The sequence below is a fragment of the Corvus hawaiiensis genome, chromosome Z, assembly GCF_020740725.1.
Source record: "Corvus hawaiiensis isolate bCorHaw1 chromosome Z, bCorHaw1.pri.cur, whole genome shotgun sequence".
Classification (NCBI taxonomy): domain Eukaryota; kingdom Metazoa; phylum Chordata; class Aves; order Passeriformes; family Corvidae; genus Corvus; species Corvus hawaiiensis.
In genome coordinates this window covers 7768463-7791979 of record NC_063255.1, presented here as the reverse complement: position 1 = coordinate 7791979, position 23517 = coordinate 7768463, and the positions used below count along the sequence as shown (strand labels likewise).

The 23517-nt window shown below is 38.1% G+C and overlaps 1 protein-coding gene across 7 annotated transcripts in view; it reads right to left on the bottom strand.

The window, feature by feature from the left end:
- ARL15 (ADP ribosylation factor like GTPase 15) overlaps positions 1-23517 on the bottom strand; it is a 255678-nt gene that overhangs the window by 168712 nt on the left and 63449 nt on the right. For all 7 annotated transcript variants that reach the window (XM_048290887.1, XM_048290886.1, XM_048290888.1 and 4 more), the window contains one exon: positions 1139-1283. In XM_048290887.1, the coding sequence (XP_048146844.1) occupies positions 1139-1283 (145 nt within the window). The remainder of the gene's footprint in view (positions 1-1138; positions 1284-23517) is intronic.

Genomic DNA, 23517 nt, shown 5'->3' with positions numbered 1-23517 from the left:
AAAGGTTAACTATTCTTTGTAATAAAACCACTCTTCTTTTGTACCTGTTTTACATTTTACTTACAGTTGTATTAAATAATCTTACCTTCTTGTAAATTAAGCAAACATACATTGAAAAACAGTTAAGTTGCTAAGGCACAATCATAAAATTTAAGCCCCTAAACCACAGCTACAGTACAAAGCCGGTAACTGTAGACACAAGTTACTTGCACAACACTTAGTATCTGTTCCACCAGCAAATCAACCTTTTTAATTGCTGCAGCCACTGAACCAGATTTCTTCCATCTCCATGACCTAATCTGCCCTCTTTCTGAACTTTCCAAACAGGTATTCCCTCTTCCTTCACATGCTTGTTTCTGGTTTTTCTGGTGCTGTTTTGTTCTTGGTTTGTTTCTTGTTGGTTGGTTGGTTTTGTTTTGGGGTTTTTTCAGTCAAAACACGCTTTTCAGTATTAGGCATCCTGGTTCACCTTTACCAAGATGCCTATTCAAATTTTTTGGACTTAAGATACCTCTTATCTGTGGTTGTGCTGTCTATTTTTATGTATCTTCTCAATACCACTGAAACTTCTTGTAAATTGTTTTTTTAAACTCAATCTGCCCTTACTACATAAACAAGCCTGTTGCTGATCTAAAAATGTGAAATTATCACCAAAAAAACATATTTCCATTGCATTTATTCTTTTGGTTGCTAGCATATACCACAAGGCGGTATGGACCAAGTATGTACAGAAATAAATCCCAATTTAAGTTTCAGAACATCACTGTCCTATTCTATTTTACAGCACATTCTCCTCCTTTCTCTCCAATATATAGTGAGACTGTTTAAAAATCAAAAGTAAAATAAGAAGAAAGGAACATTTTAATGTGTGCCTAAAGTATAGTGCTACTGTATGTTATGGTTCCGCTTCATTAGACCACACTGAACTTTTAACACATTCAAAATTGCATGTTTTCATGCATATTCCCCAGTGTATGAACAAAACTGAAAGAAAGTAGTGGTAGCTTCAAAGTGATCCATTAGGTACTTTCAACAGCAAGGTAAGTAGACTGAAGTTCTCTACAGCCTTTGCTATGTGTTTCAGAAGTCACTTTTGGGCAATGTTCTAGCACACCACAGAATAAAGGCAGCATCCTACCTGTGGTAGACACAATATTCTCCGGGCTTTCGCTGCAGAGCTGAGACAGAAGACTCGTCTTGCCAGAGCCAGAGAGGCCTATGCAAACCAAGTCATACTCAGGTCGTGGTGGTGGCGGTCCCTTGCAGCAAAGTGCTCTAAAACACTGCCAGGGTAGGGCAAAACAAACAAAACAAAAACAAGAGGAAGAGGTTACTTTTCTTTTCTGGGAAATGTTTATTCAAAAATGTTCTAAGAAGCAAGTTTATAAACCTAAAGGCATTGGAGAGAAGCAAATATTATTATTCCAACTTATTATTTTGACTAAGTCAACAATTAGTAGACCAAGACCACCTCTACTAAAATCTAGAACAACTTTCAAAGAAAACAAATACACACGTTAACTTTTCACCTAAACCTCGAAAAGCTGGTGTGGAGAAATATGACATCCATTTCCCAAGTAGCACAAACTGCTCACACTACAAGATAGGCATGTGCCCTATACAGCTCTGTAGTTGATTATGTATGAGTTTCCTTCCTGTGCTAATTTCATGCAATACCTGGTGTGAATATCAGGGCCACTCCTGAGCAGCTGCTGGCCAAGCTCTACCTCTTGTCACAGAAAAGAATCAGGGATCTTTGCTCCACTAATGTCCTTTCTGGGCTTGCTTTGTCATGCGTTTTAGCTCAGAATAACAGCTGTTAAATGGTACAGCTTGTAAATAAGTAAATAAATAAATAAATAAATCTTGCTGGACATAGAGCTAGTAAAAAACAGATAGATGTCTCACTTTCACTGGAGAAGTATAAATTAATCACAATGTAAACAAATAAAAATCTCTTACACAAAGCCTCCTTCAGAGTTCTGCTCATTTCTCTTAAACAGTTTTGCCAAAACAGGCCAAGTTTGTCCAAAAGGTTCCTTAGGCCCTCCGAAGCTCTTCAGTTCTTTGTTTATATGCAATTTAGAAACTTTATATGTAAAAATCTAAAAGCACACAATTCCGGGAAAACTAGGAAGTTTATATTTTATATATAGAGCGTAATTACTCACTAATTTCCAAGGCAGATCTCCACCACCCCAACATATATATGAATACCTTTTTCCCCAGTATCTGCCACCTTTATATCAGAGCAAGATAGCTGCTCTAATAGCGCAGGGAAAACGTGTCTGTGCAATCAGTCCTTTCTCACACATTCTGTTTTTACATAACCCCATCTCAACCACAAGTCAGTCATTGCACTGATTGCAGGAAAAGAAATCCAGTCTTTACAACCTTAACCTAGTTTGTCTTGACAACTGCCCAGGTTTTCTCACTGAGGGCTACTGGAGGAGCAGAGAAACTGAACTGATGTCAGTAAGGCTCTAATGCAAACAGTGGGGTCTGACCCTGTGAGCAAGTTGTCCAGTGAGAATGTGATTATAAAAGAACAGCTCACTCAACGCAGAACTTTAATTGGATTCTTTCAGTATAGATGGTAAGTTATTATACATGCTGCCAAAACAGTTTTCATTCCTTTAAAGAAGCAAAAGATAAATTCAGTGAAAGCTACAAAACTACTTCAGCACCTTTTAAAAGAGTGAAATGAAACACTTTAGAAGAAGTAAGAATATTTACAATAATATTTAAGCTGAAGAAAGGCAGCAGATTTTTAAAATAATAGCTTTGCCTCCACTAAGATTTGATTCAAAAATTATTTTAAGAAGGTTTGCTCTTGTATGTATATCATACCTTAAAGGAATAAACATGCCTTCTAGCTCTATTTACTGATGTTCTATTTATTTACTGGTTTATACTTATCTCACAGGTTCTACAAAGCCACACCAAATATTCTACTGTGGCACTTAAGTCAGAAAGGCCAACTGAGTACATTGAATAACATAAACTCCTTTAAATAAAGCTTCCACTTAATGGATATCAGGCTGAAGGCCACACAAAATCCTTCAGAGCTTGCCAGAGGTCCGGAGGCTGTGTGTCAGACCCTCTACAGCCAGTCTTTAAAAAGATTCAATTTTTCCCTGTCAGCATGGCATCTTTGCAACAACCTCTTGATGTCACATTGAAAAACTTAAAGGAATAGATGAGTTGATGGTGAGTTGATGGAATTCTGTGCTTCCTTCTGTCCAGCCACTGTGCCAGTTCTTACGCAACCAGACATGACTTCTGAGCCCTGACAACACCTAGTAACATACGGTCCGGTGAAAGATAATTTCTGCTCTTTGCAGAACACATATGGAGGCTCTGTGGTAACAGGCAGATTTTGTCAACTTCAGGATCTCTCTACTGCAAACTCCTTAAGTCTAACTTAGTCTGCAGAATCTTTATATGTTGTGGATTAAACACATGATCAAAAATCCAGGTGAAATTGCAACTCCAAAGTAGCATATGTAGACTCACCACCCCCTCACTTATCCTTCACCAGTAAGCACAGTTAGGCATGAAAATTTCAGAGACAGAACCCTAGAAGATAGGAACATGGCTCCCCCCAGACCACTCTCATATTTTATTTGATATGATTCCCTTATCTTTGCTATATTCATGACTTTGTCCTTCTGCTAGGCTAATTTCCTTCAATAGCTTGGTTTAGCTGTAATGAAAACAATTTTTTAATGCTCCAGCTTCAAAAAGCTGCTAAACTTAAGCTATTGTGTATAGCACATAGCAGCAGCAGAGATGAGAAACTCTAGAGCACATTGTAGGGGATACTTGTAAAAACATATTTAGACTTTTATAAACTTGTTTCACAACCCTCCTTACTCAAGCTCAATGAACATCTTTCTCATAGGAAATATCACTGTACAAACAGTCTGATCACTCTCTTCCTGTTCTCTCGGCAGCCTAAAGTTACCTGCTCCCTAACGAAGTTAGGGTTATTTAAGCATCCTTTATTGAGACTAAACCTTTATTGTCACAACTTTGGCAGCTGCATGTAGTAGCTGCACAGTATCTGTGGAGGAAAGGAGAAAATTCAGAAGTCACAGACCCTGCAAATAAAACTGCATCTTACATTCTGCATTTTATTACGGACAGGAAATGCATCCTGAAGTATTTTATAACCATGGACTAGAGCTACACATTGTTCAAGATGTCGTCACATATTACAGTGAACTCTGAAAACCACAAAACTGCAAGAAATGTGTACTAGTAACTAAAGAAATCATTCCAGAACTCCAAAACACAAATATATCAAAAACATTGAGAGAGTTGCTCAATTCACAAGTAGTGCTCAGTTCTTTCCCAAACCAGCATACTTTCCACTCCATTTGATCAACCCAAAAGGCATAAGAGAAGCTTGAATTAACTTGCCAGATATGGACCTGGAAGTCTCCTCCATTGATTCCCAAACCCGATTTGCCTGATGGGCAATAAAATCCTGCCTTTTAGGTATTACAAAACAAACTCTAAACCCAAACAGTGACTCTCAGAGGACGTGTCAGAGCAGACAGAAAGAAAACATTGTACAACTGCAAATACAGGGTCAAGCGGAGCTAGCTGGCACAGTTACTGAAAGGTTGTTTGAGATACGGTCATGTATGCAACCCCACTGCTAGCAACAAAAATGCAACAACATTTTTTTAAACCTTCTCATCCTATCAGGGTAAGACGTTACTTAGTATAAAGGAAATGACATATCAAATGGTCAGCTTTCATAGTTTTTGAGAATATCACACTCAAATCTATAGCCACTGGATGGAGAAAACAGGCATGCAAAGAGAGGCAGGCAGGGAGAGTCAGGAGTTAATTTTTTAATGAACCTATTTTTAAGTACTGAAAATAAAACAATAAGGTACCTTTAGTCAGTTTATGAAAAAAAAGGATGGATTTGTCCAGGAAACCAGGGGTAATAGGTGTTGCAGTCTGCAGAAATCTGTGCAACATTCTGCAGTTCTGTTACTTTCATTTTACTGTAAGTGTGCATGAACACTGCATGTGCCTGTATAATCATTTTGTAAAAGTTAAGGGAAGAAGTTAGCCAGTTCTACTCCTCCTTTACAGATTTCTAACCCAACCAGACGATTCTGGGTTTAGGTAGAGCAGTATTTATGCTGACAATCCTATACAGTGTCCCTTTAAAGCCCCATGGAGATTTCTTCTGGGAAAAGCATATTGTGCTTATAGCAGGGATAGCCAAACACTTTGGATGTATGTGCCGCTCGGAGATCACAGATTGAAGCTCTGGGCAGTAAATGTCCCTGAATTACTGCTCTCTACAACACATTAAACTGCCTCCAGCTGTTGAGTCTGTCTTTGCCTACTCATTGTACTTCTCGTTTCACTCTCCTTTTTGGGGTGAAATACTCCATTATTTCTGCTTTGTTCTGGACCCATCTCCTGTCTGTTTCTTTTGTTGCCACTATTTAATAGGGACAAACAGAAGCAAGGGATTTCATGCTTAGTTGGTTAAACACACACACTCTCAAGGAAAAATACCCTAAGTTAGTGCAGCACTAATGCTAACAAACCAAGCATTCAGAACTCTTGAAATACAGAATTAAGGCTGAAAGCTCAACCCTAACTCTGCTCCCTTCCCCCCTCTTGGTTATACTTATGGATATGGTCTCCTTTTACAATTTACTTTTCATTTAAGGTATCTTTGAAAAAACAGGCTTCTAATACTCACACACACTTATATCCAGAGGACTGGTTAATCATCTGAAGCTGTTGATAAAACTCAAGGAGTTTACTTTAAAAAGTAAAATTTGCACACAATAGGTTCCATAGCTCTGAGATCACACAAGCATAAAGAAACCTCAAACCTTGAAGAGATAATGTGAAGGGGGGGGGCTCAACAACACAAGACAGACAGTTATAATGTTAATGATAGGAGACAACTGGGAACAGCAGTGGGATAATTGAACGCAAGTAGTAAAATATACAAGGCACCAGAATGAAATTATACACTGGAGGGGGGGTGAAGGAAATATAAATAAACTAAATTTTAAGTGTACGAATACCTCAACTTTAAATTAGTACAACAAAATTCCATGCATTTCACAGTGTGAGCTAAAGCTGCAGGCTCTTCAGTTTCCACACTGCTGTACAGGTGGTTATACCTCTACCAAAAAAAAAAAAAATGGGAAGGAAGAGGAAAACCTACAAAATTTAAGGCACCCAATAAATGACACTGCTTTCAGGTTTTCAAATATCAGATTAACAGGGTTCATCTTTGTCTATATGACTTCAGTAATAAGGACAAAACTTAAGAGTGCTGTTCATTTTGTGGCTACCAACAGATATGAACACAGATGCATATAGCCACTGCCAGCCTGAGTGATGTTCAGTACAGATGAAAATCCTATAATCATGACTCTGACCATCCACAACCTCATTAAGCAGTGACCACTGTACTCAAGATCCTCCACCCCAACACAGGGTAATGATCCAAACTCCAATGGAAGGCTCAAGATCTCCTAACCTGCTACACCATTCCTCGCACAGGATAAAGCAATCCTCTAGTTTAACCTGGCTAAGGAGTGAGTGATCAGCCCACAGATTGAACCAAAAGTGTTCTTTCTCTCCATACATCTACCTCTCTTCAAATTTATATCAGCATGTGCTGCAGAAAGACCAACAAGTATAGGCATTAAAGACAAGATAATATAAAAAAGGGCAGAAGAAAACAGTTTCTCAAGGAAGTGAGGCGGTTTTAAAGAGCGAACAGTCCTGGTGATATCCTACAACACAGAAATCATAGAATCATAGAATTGTTTAGGTTGGAAGGGACCATAAATATCATCTAGGTCCAGCTACCCTGCCATGGGCCAAGACACCTTCCACTAAACCAGGCTGCTCAAAGTCCCATCCAACATTTCCTAGGATGAATCACCACAACTCTCTGCAACCTGCTTCAGGGTCTCACCACCCTCACAGTAAAGAATTTCTTCCCAACATCTTATACAAATCGACCCTCTTTTAGTTTAAAACTATTCCCCCTTGTCCTATCACTACATGCCCTTTTCAAAAGTCCTTCACCAGCTCCCTTGGATGCTCCTTTTGGGTACTAGAAGGTGATACAAGATCTCTCGAAGCATTTTCTTTTCCAGGCTGAGCGAGCTCAGCTCTCTCAGCCTGTCTTCACAGGAGAGGTGCTCAGGCCTCCTCTGGACCTGCTCCAACAGGTCCATGTCCTTCCTGTGCTGGGACCTCAGAGCTGGATGCAGCAAGTGGGATCTCACCAGAGCAGAGGGGCAGAATCCCCTCCCTCCCCTGCTGCCCACACTGCTCTGGATGCAGCCTAGGACACGTTTGGCTCTCTGGGCTGTGAGTGCCCATGGCTGGGTCATGTCCAGCCTCTCACCCACCAGCACCCCCAAGTCCTTCTCAGCAGGGCTGCTCACAATCTACTCTCTGCCCAGATTGCAGTGCTTGGGATTGTCTTACCCCAGGTGCAGAAACTGGAATTTGACCTTGTTGAATTTCATGATGTTCACATAGATCCTCCTCTGTTAAGGACACTAAGCAGCAACATATGGTCTAGAGCAGAAATCTCAAATTCTGCCTTCTGACCATGAAGAAATACATTTGGATTCATTGGTTAAAATCGTTTACCATCCCATGTCAAAAGCTTCTTGGTATTTCAGAGAAGCCAGGTTCTGGAATCTCATAAGAAGCAATCACGCCTTAAAAAACTTTGAACAGCCCTTGTAGTCTCAGATGAACAAGACATAAGACACCGGCTCAAGCCCCAAAATCAGACAAATGACACAGACATATTCATTTTTTAACATATTTGATAACTCTGCTACCAATAGAGAAAGCTTAGCGGAAATACAGCTAAGAAGAAAGAAGTGGATGACTTCAGACAACCCAGATACGATACTGCCATTCAGAGCATATAATTTCAAAAGACTTTGTGGTCATGATAATAAAATTATAGTGGGTCAAATTGCAGGAGATAATTTGTTTTACTTGGTATCAGATGAACTGTTCTTGGATGCAGGCTTGACCCAAAGTTCAGGAATCAAAAAATTCAATAAATGCAGTCAAAGACATAACTTCCCTGGAAGGAGCTGTATGGCAACAGGAGTCCTTTCCCTACTACCAGTCAAAATAAACCAGAAACTTCACATCCAAAATGGAAAATGAGCCTCTCTGACCTTAATGTCTTGGACACTACCTATAAATCAAAACCAAATTATGACCATCCCTTACATTCACACTAGAAGAAAGCGTGAAATAAAGTAATATCAAGTTCTAGATATACTCAGATATTCAGTGAAGTAGTATGATTTAAAAGCCTACATAAAATAAAATGGCAGACAGCTATGATAAACAAAAGCTAAGTCAGCAAACAGTTATAAACACATGCACAGGTGGTACTCTGAACAGAAGACAATCAGTCGCTTCACTGCAATGTCAGTCAAGCTCCAAGGGGGTTTTTGGACACTTCTAAGTTCCATCAAGTGTAGAATTATTGCTCAAGTTGTTGCCTCCCTGACAGCTTGCTTTCTACTTGTTTTATTGCACAAGAGTAACTCATTCAATGCACTAGTCCATTCACATTTAACAGCAAGAGACAAAGGCAACAAAAAAGATGAATGAAAGCCTTTGCAAACAGTTTATTTCACAACTTAAGGAAACACAACCACACTAAAAAAAAAGCCTGAAGAATCATTGAAAATACCAGCAAAAAAGGCAGTAGCAGCATCACCCAAATGTGCAAAAGTTAAGGATGGGACACCTCCCATCACTTCTAATTTCTGGTAAGGATAAAAGATGTATACATTTTTTTTCTTAATACTCCCCCTCAAAAAAACCCACAAACAACAACTGTAACAAAATCACACCTTTGAGCTTTCAGGCTTGCTAAAAGTCACCCCTGTACAGTTTCTGAGCCAAACCATAAAAAGCATTTCCATGATTTATGTGTGCTACAAGGTGGCTTACCAAACTTTTTTTTTTTTTCATCACAGAATGAGTAATTCTGTTCTGTTCACACAGGATCACAAAAGCAGAAAGAAGAATATAGACCACTTGGTGTTCTTTGATTTTTTCTGAGCTGACTACATGACTACATGCCACCTACATGCAACAGCACACTTTGTTTCTTTTTTCTCCTCAAAAACTATTCACAAGTACAGAAGACCCTGGACATTCATATTTGATATACATGGCACGCATACGATTACTCTGGTAACAACATCAAAAAGAGGATTTATTGATACAGTAAAGTGATATCTTCAAGCCCCATGCCAGAATGGGTCAAGAGAAAAAAAAATACAAAAATATATCTGGTGCAAAGAGAAATCTAGCTGCACACTAGATGGAGGTAAATGAAGACTTGCATTCTATTACATGCATTAAAAAAGTAAAGAACAAGAAAAGCTACTGCTGCTGTCCTACTCTTAAAATTTGCAGGCAAATTCAAATACATTAAGAGAGTAAGACCCATCATGCCCTGTGAAGTGAAACTTCTGAAATTTACAATAGGATCTATATAGCAAAACGGTCTCAAAAAATTCAGTTCAAATAAAAACAAATTCATTTGAAATATAGTTGGAAAAAGCAGCATGGGAATAGCCAAGTGCAAACAAGAGAAGTGTGCACTAATAGCCAGAAGATCTCAAGGGGGATTCAGGTGATACCAGTGAATAAATCCCTGAAAAAAGTAACAAGATCTGAATTCTTCCACCCATTTTATCAGTAACATTTACAGAAACAGGCAAACTCCAGAGTACTTTTTCCAACCAGCTTCCGCCCATGCTTTCAGAGTTGGGCATCATAATCATAAACAAAAGGAAGTAATTCCTGGGCTGACACTTTACCGCGCCGTAAATTAAGTCTCTCCTGATGGGAGAGAATTTACTGAAAGTGTGTGTGTTTCTCTTGAGTATCAAAAAGCAAAGTAATCTAGAGAAACTATAAGTATGTTTTGAGGGAAGAAGAAGAAATAACTGTTTACTTAAGGCAAAGTTTCCTCTGAGATTAAGCCCCAAGATATGTCTTGTTCCTTCTTATGAAAGATTTCAAAACTAACATTTGACATCAAATCTGAGAGAAAAGAGGAGAAATCTCTGAGGACAGCAGTCCAGACTGTTTTCTACCAAGTCTGGTCTTACTGAACAAGTTCATAGCTGAGACAGAATAGTAAGTACAGTAAGATTGCGAGTATCAGTCAAACTAAAAAATTGTGTGCAAAAAACCACAAAAAAACCAACCAACCAACCAACCAAAAAAAACCAGAGAGACAAAAGGACCCATTGACACTGTGGTGGGGGGGGGGTGGGAAAAGTCACAAATGGAGAGTTTTAGAATCAATTTGCCAAGTACCATAAAGCAAAATTAAACACAATCAGGATAGTGTGACAATGCATTAAGAAGGAAAATACAGTTTCAACTGTCACTTTTAAACCTGCTCAGGAGTCCCTGCTGCTCTCTGCTTATGCAGTATGCTGAGCACACCATGGCAAATTTAGGCATTAACAAACCAAGACGTGAACAAACCAAAAAATATTTGGTTGCCCTAAAATTATCAGGAGATAAGGGAAAGAAGATATGAGTAGAAACTGATGCAACAAAAGTTACTAAAATAGAAAGTGTATGCACCTAACATCTAAATAGCTTTACCAGTATACACAATCCAACAAGAAGTAATAGGAGGATAACAGATAATAGAAGATGGACACAAAAAGGACAGCCTGACTTTGCAGGCTGTGCAAGTCTTCTGGCCAAAGAATTCTTCAGCTTGGAACACTGAAGACAAAACTGCTTTTCAACACCAGAAAATGGAGTAAGAATTATACCAGTATTAGTGCAGTCACAAATGGGAGATTCAAAAAACATAGCCTATTACCAGTTCATGGTGTTACCAGTCTCCAGTGTTGAATTTGAAACACTAGATAGTTGCAGGCTGTAAGTATCTCTTATTCATTAGGCTCCCTATGAATGATTTCAATCTTATGTGGCCTTTTCCTTTTACTTTCCCAGTACATTATATTTACAAAAAATGAGAAACTTCAAGAGAATACCTGTTTTGACCAAAAGACCCTAGGGAATATGAAATATGTAGTCATGTATACAGAAACCTCTCTTCCCTCCCCCTTACAGAGCATAACAGTTTTACTTGGCTAGCACAGCACATTACTACTATGGGAGGAAACAGACCAACCCACACAAAAACATTAATCCAAAATATACAATTAGAGGAAGGCATATGAATCTCAAGTACCCTTAAAAATTCTTCAAATTTTAATCAATGAGAGCGTCTTGGAATGCAGAACAAGTTTACCCTCAATCAAACTCTTAATGAGTTAGGTTTGAGGAACTTCAGCCATTGAAAACATCCCATGCTCCAACACAGGCATTTCACATTTCTCCTCTCTCCAGCTGCAGGTTTGGATTTTTTTTCTGGCTACGTATCTACCATGGAGTTTCTCAGCTGACACCCTGAGAAGGTGATGAAGATTCCATTGGCTGTTTTGTTCACTTAGAACTGCAAAATCAGAACTGAAATTTATTATTCCTAAGCATGCATAAATCAAGAACTACACAGCCTTTAAACTGTTTTAAAGAGAATGCCAAGAGATGCCCTGCTTCTGGTGCCTGAAAGTTTGGGGAACACAACTCAGTTTGAGATAAGGATTTTCAGCTGATAGGGAAGGATCAACAGATCCTACAGAGAAATGTGTCAACTACACATGATAGCTGTTTTCACAAGTTTGCACTGCAAAAAAAAAAACTAAACAAAACAAACCCAAACAAAACAAAACAAAACAAAAAACCTCATGTACCCAAAAAAACCCACAAAAAAACCTGACACAAAAACTCACACAACAACCACACGAAGATTTTTTTTTTTTTTTAAAGTAAGTATTGAGCAATGCCTATTCATCTTCTTGAGTTACGTGGGGGAAAAAAAACCCCAACAAATAAATGGTAAAGAATAATCTGTAGACAAATTCTGGATGTATAGATTATGTTGCCTTTGAAAAGCAGTGGCTGAATTTCAACATTTTTTAGGTGAAAATGGAAGCTGGCAAGAACCAGCTTTACTTTTTGTGAAAACACAGATTACTGTGGCCTTGCTCACAAAACAGCCTGCCATACAACTATGCAGACTCATGGGTATGTCAGTGTGCCTGCTCTGTGGTGCTGACAGCCCAAACCAAGAAACTTCTCCTGGTGAAACAACCACCATTTTTTATCAATTAAGAGGCATGAAACACTTCAATCCACAAGAGTGTATCACTATGCTAGATTTTTTTTTTTCAGTCTCAGAACTGCTGAAAGCCTTTTAAGGGGAATTAAATTTTTCTCCTTTGAGTAGGTGCAGCCTCCAGTCAGTTCTAGGAAACCAACACTTTTAAAAGGAGTAAAAGCCCTCTGCCTGAACCCTTCCTGTGCAATCTGTTTCACAATGATACTGCTTTCATTGAAAGTGTGATGAGTGTCTGGGTTTTTTCAGATGATTATTATGCAACATTTCCATAAAAATTCTTGAAAGTTAAAAAAGCAACAGGTTGTTACTTAAGAGTACACCTGATGTTGATGAATACAATCACAAATCCAAGCAGAAATAAACTTAACATGTTGTTCAGATAACTGAGCTTAGTTCCTCTAAGGGATGCTCAGTTCCTCAGCTGATTTAATACTTAGCTGGGGGAGATTTAATACATGTTCTAAGCAGGCTGCAGACACCTCAGTAAGAACTGACTCACTGCTTCTTACTGGAACAAAAATTTTATCATTTATTCTAGATCAGCATAAATCTTGACAAGCTGGGAAACTCCTTTTTGCTGGCTAGAGAGAAAAAATCACTGAGGACCAGGGAGAATTGCCATAATGGTGAGAGTCTATCAGAGAAACATAAGCAATCTGTAGCTGGTAGCATAATTTAGAGTGAGACAACTAATAAAAACAGGCTTAAGAAATAGAAGACAGTTGTCTTTTAGAGACTAAGACATACAATTCGTTGTAAAAGCAGTACACTGGCTTTAACTCAACTTTTTGCTTTAAGTATCTTAGATTTTTTCATTCACTTTCCTAAAGACTGGCAGATTACTAAAGAACTGTAATAAAGAACTGAAAGCTGTGATTTTGTAATATAAAGGTATAAGAAACTTTAACAGTGAAACTTCAGCAACTGCCAATTACCTACATATCATTAAATCAGTATTTTTGACACACAGAGAACATATAGAGCGTGAGAAAAGATGCACACAGTTCTATTCATGCCACAGAGATTTTTCACTGAAAAGGATGCTTTCACAGCTCACAAGTAATTCTTCAAAGCAGTTTACAACAATGAAAAGATACAACAAGGCATGGGATATATCATACTAATTTATACAAGGATTAAGGAGTGTAGCACACTTTGATTACGTTATTGGGGAATAAAGTTACAAAGTGTAGGATTTCAGAAGAAACTAAGTGCTCTAAAACATGTCAAAAATCACAGTAACTGAAAAAGCACTGGAAGAATTTTACTTTCTTAAGTAATAATAATATAGGCCTCTTTATTTGAAGAAACGTGTAAATGATCAGGTTTCCTCATCCTTGCAAGAAATTCTTAAGATCATGCTGTTGAGATTATTGCCAGAAAAGCATACAATCACAAATTATGTCTTAAAGAGATCAATGCTTAATCAGGAAGAAATGGCAATCTATAAAATCAGGGAAAGAGACATTAAACTTTGGTTTTCTAGTGCACTGCACACAATCCTTATCTGATACCTGGAGGTGGAATCATCATGCACATAGATGAATTTTACGTGAGAGGTTTGCAGAACAGAGAGAACAGGGTGCTGGTGCATTTCTATATTAGAAACACTACTTCTGTAGACCACTAGAAAGCAAAAACTGCCCCAAAGTCCACAGCCCAACAGAGTAAGAGCTGGTAGTGGGGCATCAGCTCTAAATACAGCTTTGGACAACCTAGCTTGGACTTGTATAGTTGAGCAGGAAGTATCAGTGACCTTCTAGATAGACATTGAACCCAAGGAATTAAAAGGGGAGATCCAAAACTGCAGTCACTTCCAGTTCTGCAGGTCGAGAGCAGAAAGATCAGATTTTGAAGTATTTACTTCAAAAGAATGTTTTCTACTCATTTTTATACAAGCATTTTATAAAGCCTATATAAATAAGAAAAAAATGCTGTGTGCATTCTCTAACAAGGCAAAATTTCTGGTACCCAAAGGATAGCACAAGCTGGTAGATCTCCTGCAACAGGGAAGAGGCAAATTGTGTCAGGTCACTATCCTCAACTGATGTGTACCAAGAAAATCAAACTAAAAATACAGAGTAACATATACAAAAAAGCATAAGATTGACCATTCCTCAAGACTCACTAGTTAGGCAGAATGATGAAGCAGAAGTTCTCCTGTCACTACTAACCATATTGATCAAATCTGAAAATGTGCTAACAGCTACTGTTTTTCCTATTGAATTTTCCAAGCTCCTTACCACAGAAAACTAAAACATCTCAGATCTTTTTTTAAACATTAAGTGCTCGCTCTAAACTCAGAAATATTTTGATGGAAAAGAATAAAATATCCAGGCCTAAGGTTCAAAATGAGGTAAAACATGAGAAATTCTAGTGCATATATGCTGTCTTGAGTAATTGTCCTAAAAATAAAATCTCAAAGGTGTTTGACTACTATGAGGTCAACTGTGACTTCCAAAATTAATGCACGTTTGCCTAAATTTTCAAACTGAAACTAGCAGTCAGGTTATTTTTAAGTTCATTCTTAGAAACATATTTTATTAAACCTATTTTTAAATGTACCTAACTTCACTAAGTTGATGCTAATGTCAGTCCAAACAGAAAAATAGAGACAGAGAGCCGGAAAAGAAAATAGAAAAGAAAACAAACAAACACACGAAAACAAACAAACAAAAAAACAACTATGAAAACTAGCAGGAAGGGGAAAGAACATGTTGCTATTAATGTATTACTTCTAGTGAAATACCACTGAAGTTCAACATAATCCAAGCCACAGCGCAATGTGTGTAAAGCAGCAAAGAGTCTAAGTTCCATACACTAGAAGAGAAGTAATAATTATATGGCTTTTTTTTTTTTAATTTTGTTCAGAATTGGAATTTAGTTTTGGCACTGATTCAACCTATATGTACTTCAAAAGAAAGCAGTCCTTCAGCATGGAAGCATGGTCTAATGCAAAAACAAAATGCAAATTTCAGTGCTAGTTTTGTTTTTAAAGGCATCAAAAAATATGAGAACATGATTGTGATGTCCATCTAGCACAAGGGAACTAGAGCAATTTAAAGTAGTTTATTGTAAGAGGACACAACTGAGCTGAGAAGTCTCGTATTTGACTTGTGTCCAGAAACAGGAATCAAAATGAACTATTAAGCTGTAGTCTAAATGTTTGAAGATTTTTTCAGCTGGGAACATTATACAGCCTTAAATGGTAAAAACAGTTAAGTCCTATCCCAGTAAAAATCCTTGGAAAAATAATCTTCTACAAATAAGATGAAGATAAAGTTCCAACAGACCATAAATTGATTTGGAAATGTTCACATAAGAAAAATCACACAGACAGCAATAAGCGCACCATTCAACAGTATGAAACCAGGTAAACATTTTTGCACTACGCATATATATGAAGTCCATTGTAAAAACATTAAAATCTACTTGGACTTCCAGGCACACTGAAGTATTTTAATGACAAATGTATCATGATTCTTCTTCCTGCTGTCTACTGCTTTTCTCTTCTGCTAAGCCTTACATTCCAGCCTAATAGCAATATATTTTTTTCCTCCAATCAACCATACTATTCGGTGGTATTTCCTAGAAAAATTTTTCTTGTGTGTCAGATAAACACAGAAGAAAATCCTTCAGGGACAGCTTGATATACCACAGATGCCAGTTGAAATAATACTGAACCAAGAAATTAAGAATTTTGTTAGTGAACCTATCAGCACAGAAAATATGGTAAAAGTACACATTTTAGCAAAATTTAACTGTATCAAGCACGTGACTTGGACTTCATTCCATAATTTTAAAGCTATGTGGGTTCAGAAGCATCAGGAAAGTCATACACTGGGAAAGACCAATTGCAGAAAAAGCCAACTGAAAAAGTCTACAGAAGCAGCATGATAGTATCGCATTATTGTACTACCGTGAATGTCTTATTTGGGAAACAAAAGCAGCTCATATGTGGCATTTTAGGATAGCAAAGTCCTCTTCATAATTTTCTGGTTAAAAAAAAATTGGTGGTGTCTGGCTAGATGAAAACAGTGACAAAAAAGTTACCTTGCAGGTGCCACACAGAATCTCATTGAGGGTAAACAAAAACCTAGCTCCTGGAGAAACTGCTGAACTTCTATCAACAATTAAACACCCCATTAAATTAAACTACATGTAACAAAGAACTGTGGGACTTTGCACTGAAACTCAATAATTAGTGATCTCATACAATTCCGTGCTTCCCACATTTTCAGGAATTAGACCTGCAAGTTTCCCCATTTTTACACATGTTCAAAGAATTTAACATTATTAGACTGTCATAAATGACTTAAGATTTTTGGCAGGCCATCTGCTGTAATAGCTTTGAATTTCCCTTAAGTGCATATTGTGGATGACTTATTTTAACAAGAATTAACACTACCTTGAGGCTCAGACAAAATCTAAACTCTTAACTCCTTTGCATCACTAACATGCCAAGTGGAGGTCAGTGTTATATATGCGTTATTTGCTTAAGGTAGATTAAGACGTATAACATGTTACATATATTAGACATTCTTTTTATCTTAATTTGAAACTATCAATCCTTTTAAAGCAGAGTAAGACCATCTCCATATACTTGGACTATGTACTTTGTATCTCTGGCCAGCAGAGTCAGAACTCTAGAAAAATTTCAAAGAAATACTTTTCCAGTCACGTTAGGGTTAAAAATTAAGCATGATTGCTCATGTTTGCCATTCCACAAATTCCAAATATATTTGAAAGTCATACTAGTCCTATTCTGCATTCCAAATTCCTGCAATATTCATTAGTCTCAGCGTAAGAACCATCATGAGTGGAAGACCAATTTGCTCATAATGTTTCCTGTGTTGGTTGCACTCTAGATTGACTTTTTTTACTGTAGCATATTGGAGAAATTAATCAATCTTCCCAGAAAGAATCTCAGCAACTAGAGCTATTTCAGCGGTTCATTAGCTAGTTATTAGAAACAGACTTCATCACTGATATCTTAGGACAGTGAAAACCAAAACCAGATTGCACAGATTTGTTTTTAAAGAATTTGATGTCATCATTTTTGCCATTATAAATTGATACTGAAAACAAATATTGGCAAAGAAAGCAAACATCCTATACTTGCTTGATTTCTCCATTGACCACACATAGGGAAAAATATTGCTCCAATGCTACAAAACCCTCCTCTTCCAATACAGACATGAGATGAGAGTATTTTAAAAATGAATTAACAAAACCTTTCATTTTCTATTCTGTCAAAGAGAGGAATCTCAGTTTACAGCTTTACAACCATGTTTTCCCCTCAAAAAAATACTGACATAATGGTTCTGCAGTTTTCAACCACTTTACACTGCATATCATGTGGCAGAAATGTCAGCCATACCCTTCAGCATTTCCTACTCATTAGCTTGGGTATTTTTTACTTTGTGAATGAATGGGCACATAACTTTGTTCATTCCCAACATTTGGCGACAGGTTGAAAAGTTTCATTCAGAAACCTGAGCATCTAGAAGTTCCAGAGGCATTCAACATGATGAAGGTGAAGATTCCTGAATTATTTCACTGTATTTTTACACACCATCTACTAATTACAGTTTTCTCTTTACCAGCTGAGCCAACATTCAAATAATTTCTTTTAAGTATCATTTATATTCATGGGTCTGTAGGAACAGACTTTGGAATATGGCATCAAGTGCCCATTTGGTTTTTTTCTGTACTTTCCTATAGCCAAAGAAAATCAGTGCTTAACTCACTTCAGTCAATGCTTCCATCCAAACAACCAAAGGAAAATGTTTCGATACTGAAGAGACACTATTCACCAGCTGTGCTTATCCTACAGCCACATTATCCCAGGTTAAGCTGTACTGCATGGTAAAGGTGAAGTTTTTAGTTTCAGTATCAACACATACTATGCATAGGTAGGACCCATTAAAATGAACGTACGAAGAAAAAGAGAATCTTCCCAAAGGTGTAGTCTCATTCCTTCAGGGGCATTTGCTCAATTGTTGCTTGGGGGGGATTTTTTTTCTTTTGCAATTGCCAATTTTAAACCCTAGGAGGCTAAGGCTTTGAAATCTGACTACTAAAAGGACTGATATATCCCAAAGAGTGCAGGAGGAACTTGATTAGGTTTTTTTACTGGGAACTATATGTAGTACTCCTAGACGCTTACATAGTAACAGTAGCTAAAAACTCTTGCCATCTTTGGCTGTCCAGGAGACTGCACTCCTTCTCCAGGAATGTAATCCACGTTCAAGCATAGTTATCCACGTATTCATCAGCCCTAGGCTGAATATCACTGAGCGCTACACCCCAGGGATGAGGCGTTCCAACTGAATCAACAGGCACCCTGCCCTGGGAAGCGGCACGTGGGGATTGCTCACCGCGCCAGGCGGCCCGCTGGTCTGCTAGCAGATTCTTTCCAAGATCGGGTGCTTGATTTCATGCTGACACGTGGGAGGGGATCCGTTTCGCCATGAATTTCTGTGATGATGGCAGTTGAGAGATCATTGCTATGGGCCAAATCAGGGGAGGGAGGCTCATTTCCACCACAGCTGACTTCAGCAGTGAAATACTTGTGGTAGTATCTCAACCGCAAGACAATTATTAGTTCAGCAAAATTTCCTTTGCGATAGCATTGTGATTATAGGAATGGGTTCAATGCCCACAAAGAGAAAAAGTAAAGCACCATCTCAGAGTACCATATTGAATTTCACTAGGCACTCGTATCACTTTACCATGCATTTTGAGCAGAACATTTGAGCAACATTTTTGGCTTAACAAAAAGTAGTGTTTAAGAAGTTGCCCAGAAAACTTATAAAAAATACAACAAATGCTGTTTTACATAGAAGTAAGAGTAGGGCAGGACCAAAGACATTTGCACAGATTTCTTTTATCCAATTCTGTTGGTTTTCAGTTGGAACAGAGGTAAAATAAATAAGTAGATCAATCAAGGTACAGACCATTCTGCAGTTCAGATTTCCCATGTCTTCCCAGTTCCAGCAACTCCTAGCTTTCTGCTCTAATAAAGAAGCTACTGACTTCAGTAAACAGTACTTTTTCTTAGTCAAGCCTCGTATTACAAAATAGTTTCTGGCCTTGATGCTAGATTTTTAATACTGGCTATTCACATGCAGCTCTGCACATCATAAATGCTATTGTACCACTGCAGAAAATTAACTACCTAAGGCACAGGCTTTAGAAAGCAATCATTGTAGATACTGTGCAATACAGCAAAAGCTCCACTGCATCTGGATCAGGCAGAGGAAGAGAACATTACACAGTTCCTTTTTAAAAATGGGGGTTCGCCAATTCAAAAATAAAACAAGTAATGTACTTTACACAGGCCCTAGACAGCTCAAATGACAGTGTGGAGCTACACACACTCAAGCGATACTTAAGTCCTTTCAGGTAATGAACAAAAAGAAAGCAAACAGGAATTCAGGAGTGGATTCTTAGTACTTCCATACATTGCATACATACATCATGCAAGTTAGCCTAACCTAACTCAGTGAACTTTCATACATAGATTAGTGCTTACATACCTAAAGTGTTTTAAAATTAGTTTTAATTACACTGCAAATTGTGCACAGACTAGACTGCAGCTCAGCATGTATTCATGTAGCATGTAGCTCAACTCTATTTCCTTATGACTATCCAAAAGTTGTAAGGTAACAAAAGAGAAGTATACAAACCACTTACCTACTTGATAGTCATTAAAGAACAATCTATCTGTGGAGCAGAGAGAAGGCATCTATTTTCATAGAACTGGATATTTTAACATCAATTTCAGGCTGCCCTGCTATGTAAGAATAGTGGCATATTAACATGTTGATGTCTCTTGGTTCTGCTGACTTTTTAGTGTCTTTGTGGATGCCCTAAGTTTTCTACACAAAACTAAAATCAGTTAGTCTCTCAACTCTGAGCCTTAAATGTAGCAGCATATAAAAAAAAAAAACATTTCCCTTTGTTACTTGCAAAGACACTCATTTCCCTCTTTCAGAACAAGCATTTGTTAATGCAAATGCATCAAGGCATCACATTTTTTCCTTATGTTTCAGATGACAATATTGCCAAAAGTACAAATTTCTATTTGTTCAAATTTATTTTGTACTTATACTACATGTGGCATACAGAATGTGCCAGCTCTCAAAAATCTCAGCGCAGTCTTGAGCTGCACGCTCTGCTAAAAGAAATCTCACTTAAAAAATCTAAGAAAGCCACAGCAGTATAAACACAGAATAATCTTCGAGACAATCTAAAGCAATTGAGATATCCAGATAAATGTCCTGGGAACTTTCTGAAGGGATGCATGCAGCTGTAAATGGAGTGAGGACAAGAAACAATGGACAAATTGAAGCCCAAGAGGTTCAGGCTGGATTGAAGAAAATACTTTTTGCCCACGGGAACAGTCCAGCACTGCCCAGACAGGCTCCACAGCCCTTATCTTTGATGGTTTCTTCCACTTGGTTTCAAGATCACAACTAAGCGGAACAAAGCCTTGAGCAACCTAGTCAGACCTTAAGCTGACCCTTGTTTGACCACAAGGTTAGACCACAGACCTTCCAAGATCCTTCCCACCTCAATAGTCCTATGAAAGCAACACAAATTCTGCAGAGCCCTTCTGTGATATTTCATCTATACAAGTTTTAAGAGACAACATTTCCCAATAAACAAGTTGTAAGTTAACAGTGCTCTTAAAAGGCTAACATCACTAGGGAGGGCCCTCAAAAAAAGCCTGAACGGCTTATTAATTTGAATAGACTTCCACAGATTGCTTGATCCAATGTAGGCATGTTGATTCACTGCCACTTTTGTCCAGGTGCTCAAACCAAAGCACCCACACCAGCTTAGTCACAGGGTGAGTAGTCAGTACCCAATTTACTGTTTCTTTACCAGTGAAAACATCTCTAGAGGTGTATCACAATGACCAGGATGCTTTTTGCTTTGTTTTTACAGTCAGGGGGAAAGAGAACACTCTCACACATTAACTGGAAAGGAATCATCAAGCATCTGCCTGTGCTTCTGGGAGAGCTGTGGGACAGCTCTGAAGGACTGCCAGATCTACTTACTCAGTATCCTCATTTGCACCATGGGCAGGTTGCCAGACTCAGTTAAAACAATACCTGAGGTCTAGTTTATATTCCCACCTAGACCAGATAGCTGGGATTTAAAACACTTGCAAGTTTGGGTGTGAGGGAGGTGTGCGTTGACAAGGGAATTAGGCCACGGCTCTACAGGATTTCTCTTCTGATGCAAGATTAGCTCAAGCAGCTCTGCTCTCCCCCTCACCCAATTTTCCTCAATGTCTGCACAGATGGGAGTGAGGGGCAGAACTGGAGACCGCACTGCATCTCGGGTGCAGTGATGGACCTGCGACTCAGAGCAGTGACCCAGGCAGAGTCCAGCAGTACAGTGCCCTGGTTCTGCTGTTCAGGCAGGCAAGCCGCAGAAAACATTCCTGCCTTTGGGCTGGCAGGGACAGGCTGGTCTCAATTTATTTTAAAAATCAGGCCCCTTTCAGCTGCTCACTTGTTTTTCATCACTTACTCCTCTGCCCCCATGTCTCGCACACCACTTGCCATAGTTTGTTTTCTCCTCGCTCCCACTTCTCTCTTCACATTGTCAGAAAAAAAGGGGAGATGTGGAAGCACCTTCTTTCCCAGTTCATCACCTGTCAAAAAAATCTCTCTAAGAAAAAAAAAAAAAAAAAGGACAGTGACTCACCCAAGCACAAAGCCAACAAAAAGTTCTAAGTCTTGCTGCTTGCACATCTCCTGAGTTAGGCAACATGGGTGGCCCACAATTATCTAGAATGATGCATTGGAAAGGGAGCACTTCTGGCCATTGTGATGGCAGTACCCAGCACCAGCATCCAGCAGCTCCTAAGTTTTCCTTCTCTACTCCAGCCACATGCTCACAGAGCAGACTTCCTTTGCTGTGGCACTAGGAGTCTTTGCCTCTCAGAACTGACAACAGTTTGTAACTCAATGACCTCAGGCAGCACAACACACCGTCCTGCTAGGAACCTGGCCAGGCCCACTATTTTACTGTCAGTCCCTCTGCTATCTTTTGTAAGTTTAGACTGCCCCAAAAATGAGATTTAGGGGGTTGAGGGAAACCAAAACACACACACAAAAAATGTGAACCTTTTAGCCCACCTCTGACAAATTCACTTGCAATGAACAACAAAGTTATGTTAAACCACATCCATTAAAGTGAGCAATGCTTACATAAATACTCTTATTATCTTGTGTATAAGTAAGTAGAAGTAACGATTCTTGAAAATTTAAACTATGAAAAATTTTTAAGCTGATTGATACAAGTTAAGGCAGCATGAAGTAATATTTCATTCCAAGTTTTCAATGTATCAAAACAAAACCAGAAGTATGCTGAAAGAAAAATCTCAATTCTTCAACTTCTAAGAAAAATTTTGCATCTAAAGCCTCCCAGGCTGGATATGGTTTTCCAGTGTACCATGAGAAAGGAGTAAAAAAAGTAAGTATAATTTAATGGTCTTGAAAATAAAAAAGTAATAATAAACCTGTACTTATTGTTTGTAGATACATGTTTCACGATTTCCAGTTAAAATCAGAATAAAATTATAGTGAAGTTACAATGTTTACTCAATTATTTAAATGCTGTATTAATACTAGTTAATTTTAAATTAATATGGAAAATTAGCAGGTTAATTAAAATATCTCAATGCAACATATGCTTATTTTGATAAAACTGGAGCACAGGAAAAAAGTCAGACCCAAGATTTTTTCTCTTACACTGCTCAAAAGGCAGAGTGAAAAATATGCTTCCACTGAGACAGGAGAAGGTACAACAGAGAGACAAAGTTTGACAAACTATTAGACCCAACAGCCATAGATAATATCCCTAAGAATAAAGAAGAAAAAAAAAAAAAGAGAAAAGAAATAACAGCTCTATGCCTTCTTCGCATAAAAATAATTCCTATTCTGCTGTTAGATTTGTTTCTTTGATATTTAATATTCTTTTCACTAGAGAACTTAAAGAGGAAAGCTGTGGAACAGTCAGACATGCTCAGAACACATAAATCACAGAAATCTACCAAAAAACACAAACAAGTATTATACCATCAAAGTCCCTGATCACAGATTTGCAAAGAATAAACTATCTGCTTTTTTCAAGATTCAATAATACACTGCTGCTGTGTAGCAGAGAGGTTTTGAGCCCCCAAAACAGTGCATAGAGAATACTGTTTTCCTGGAGTTGAT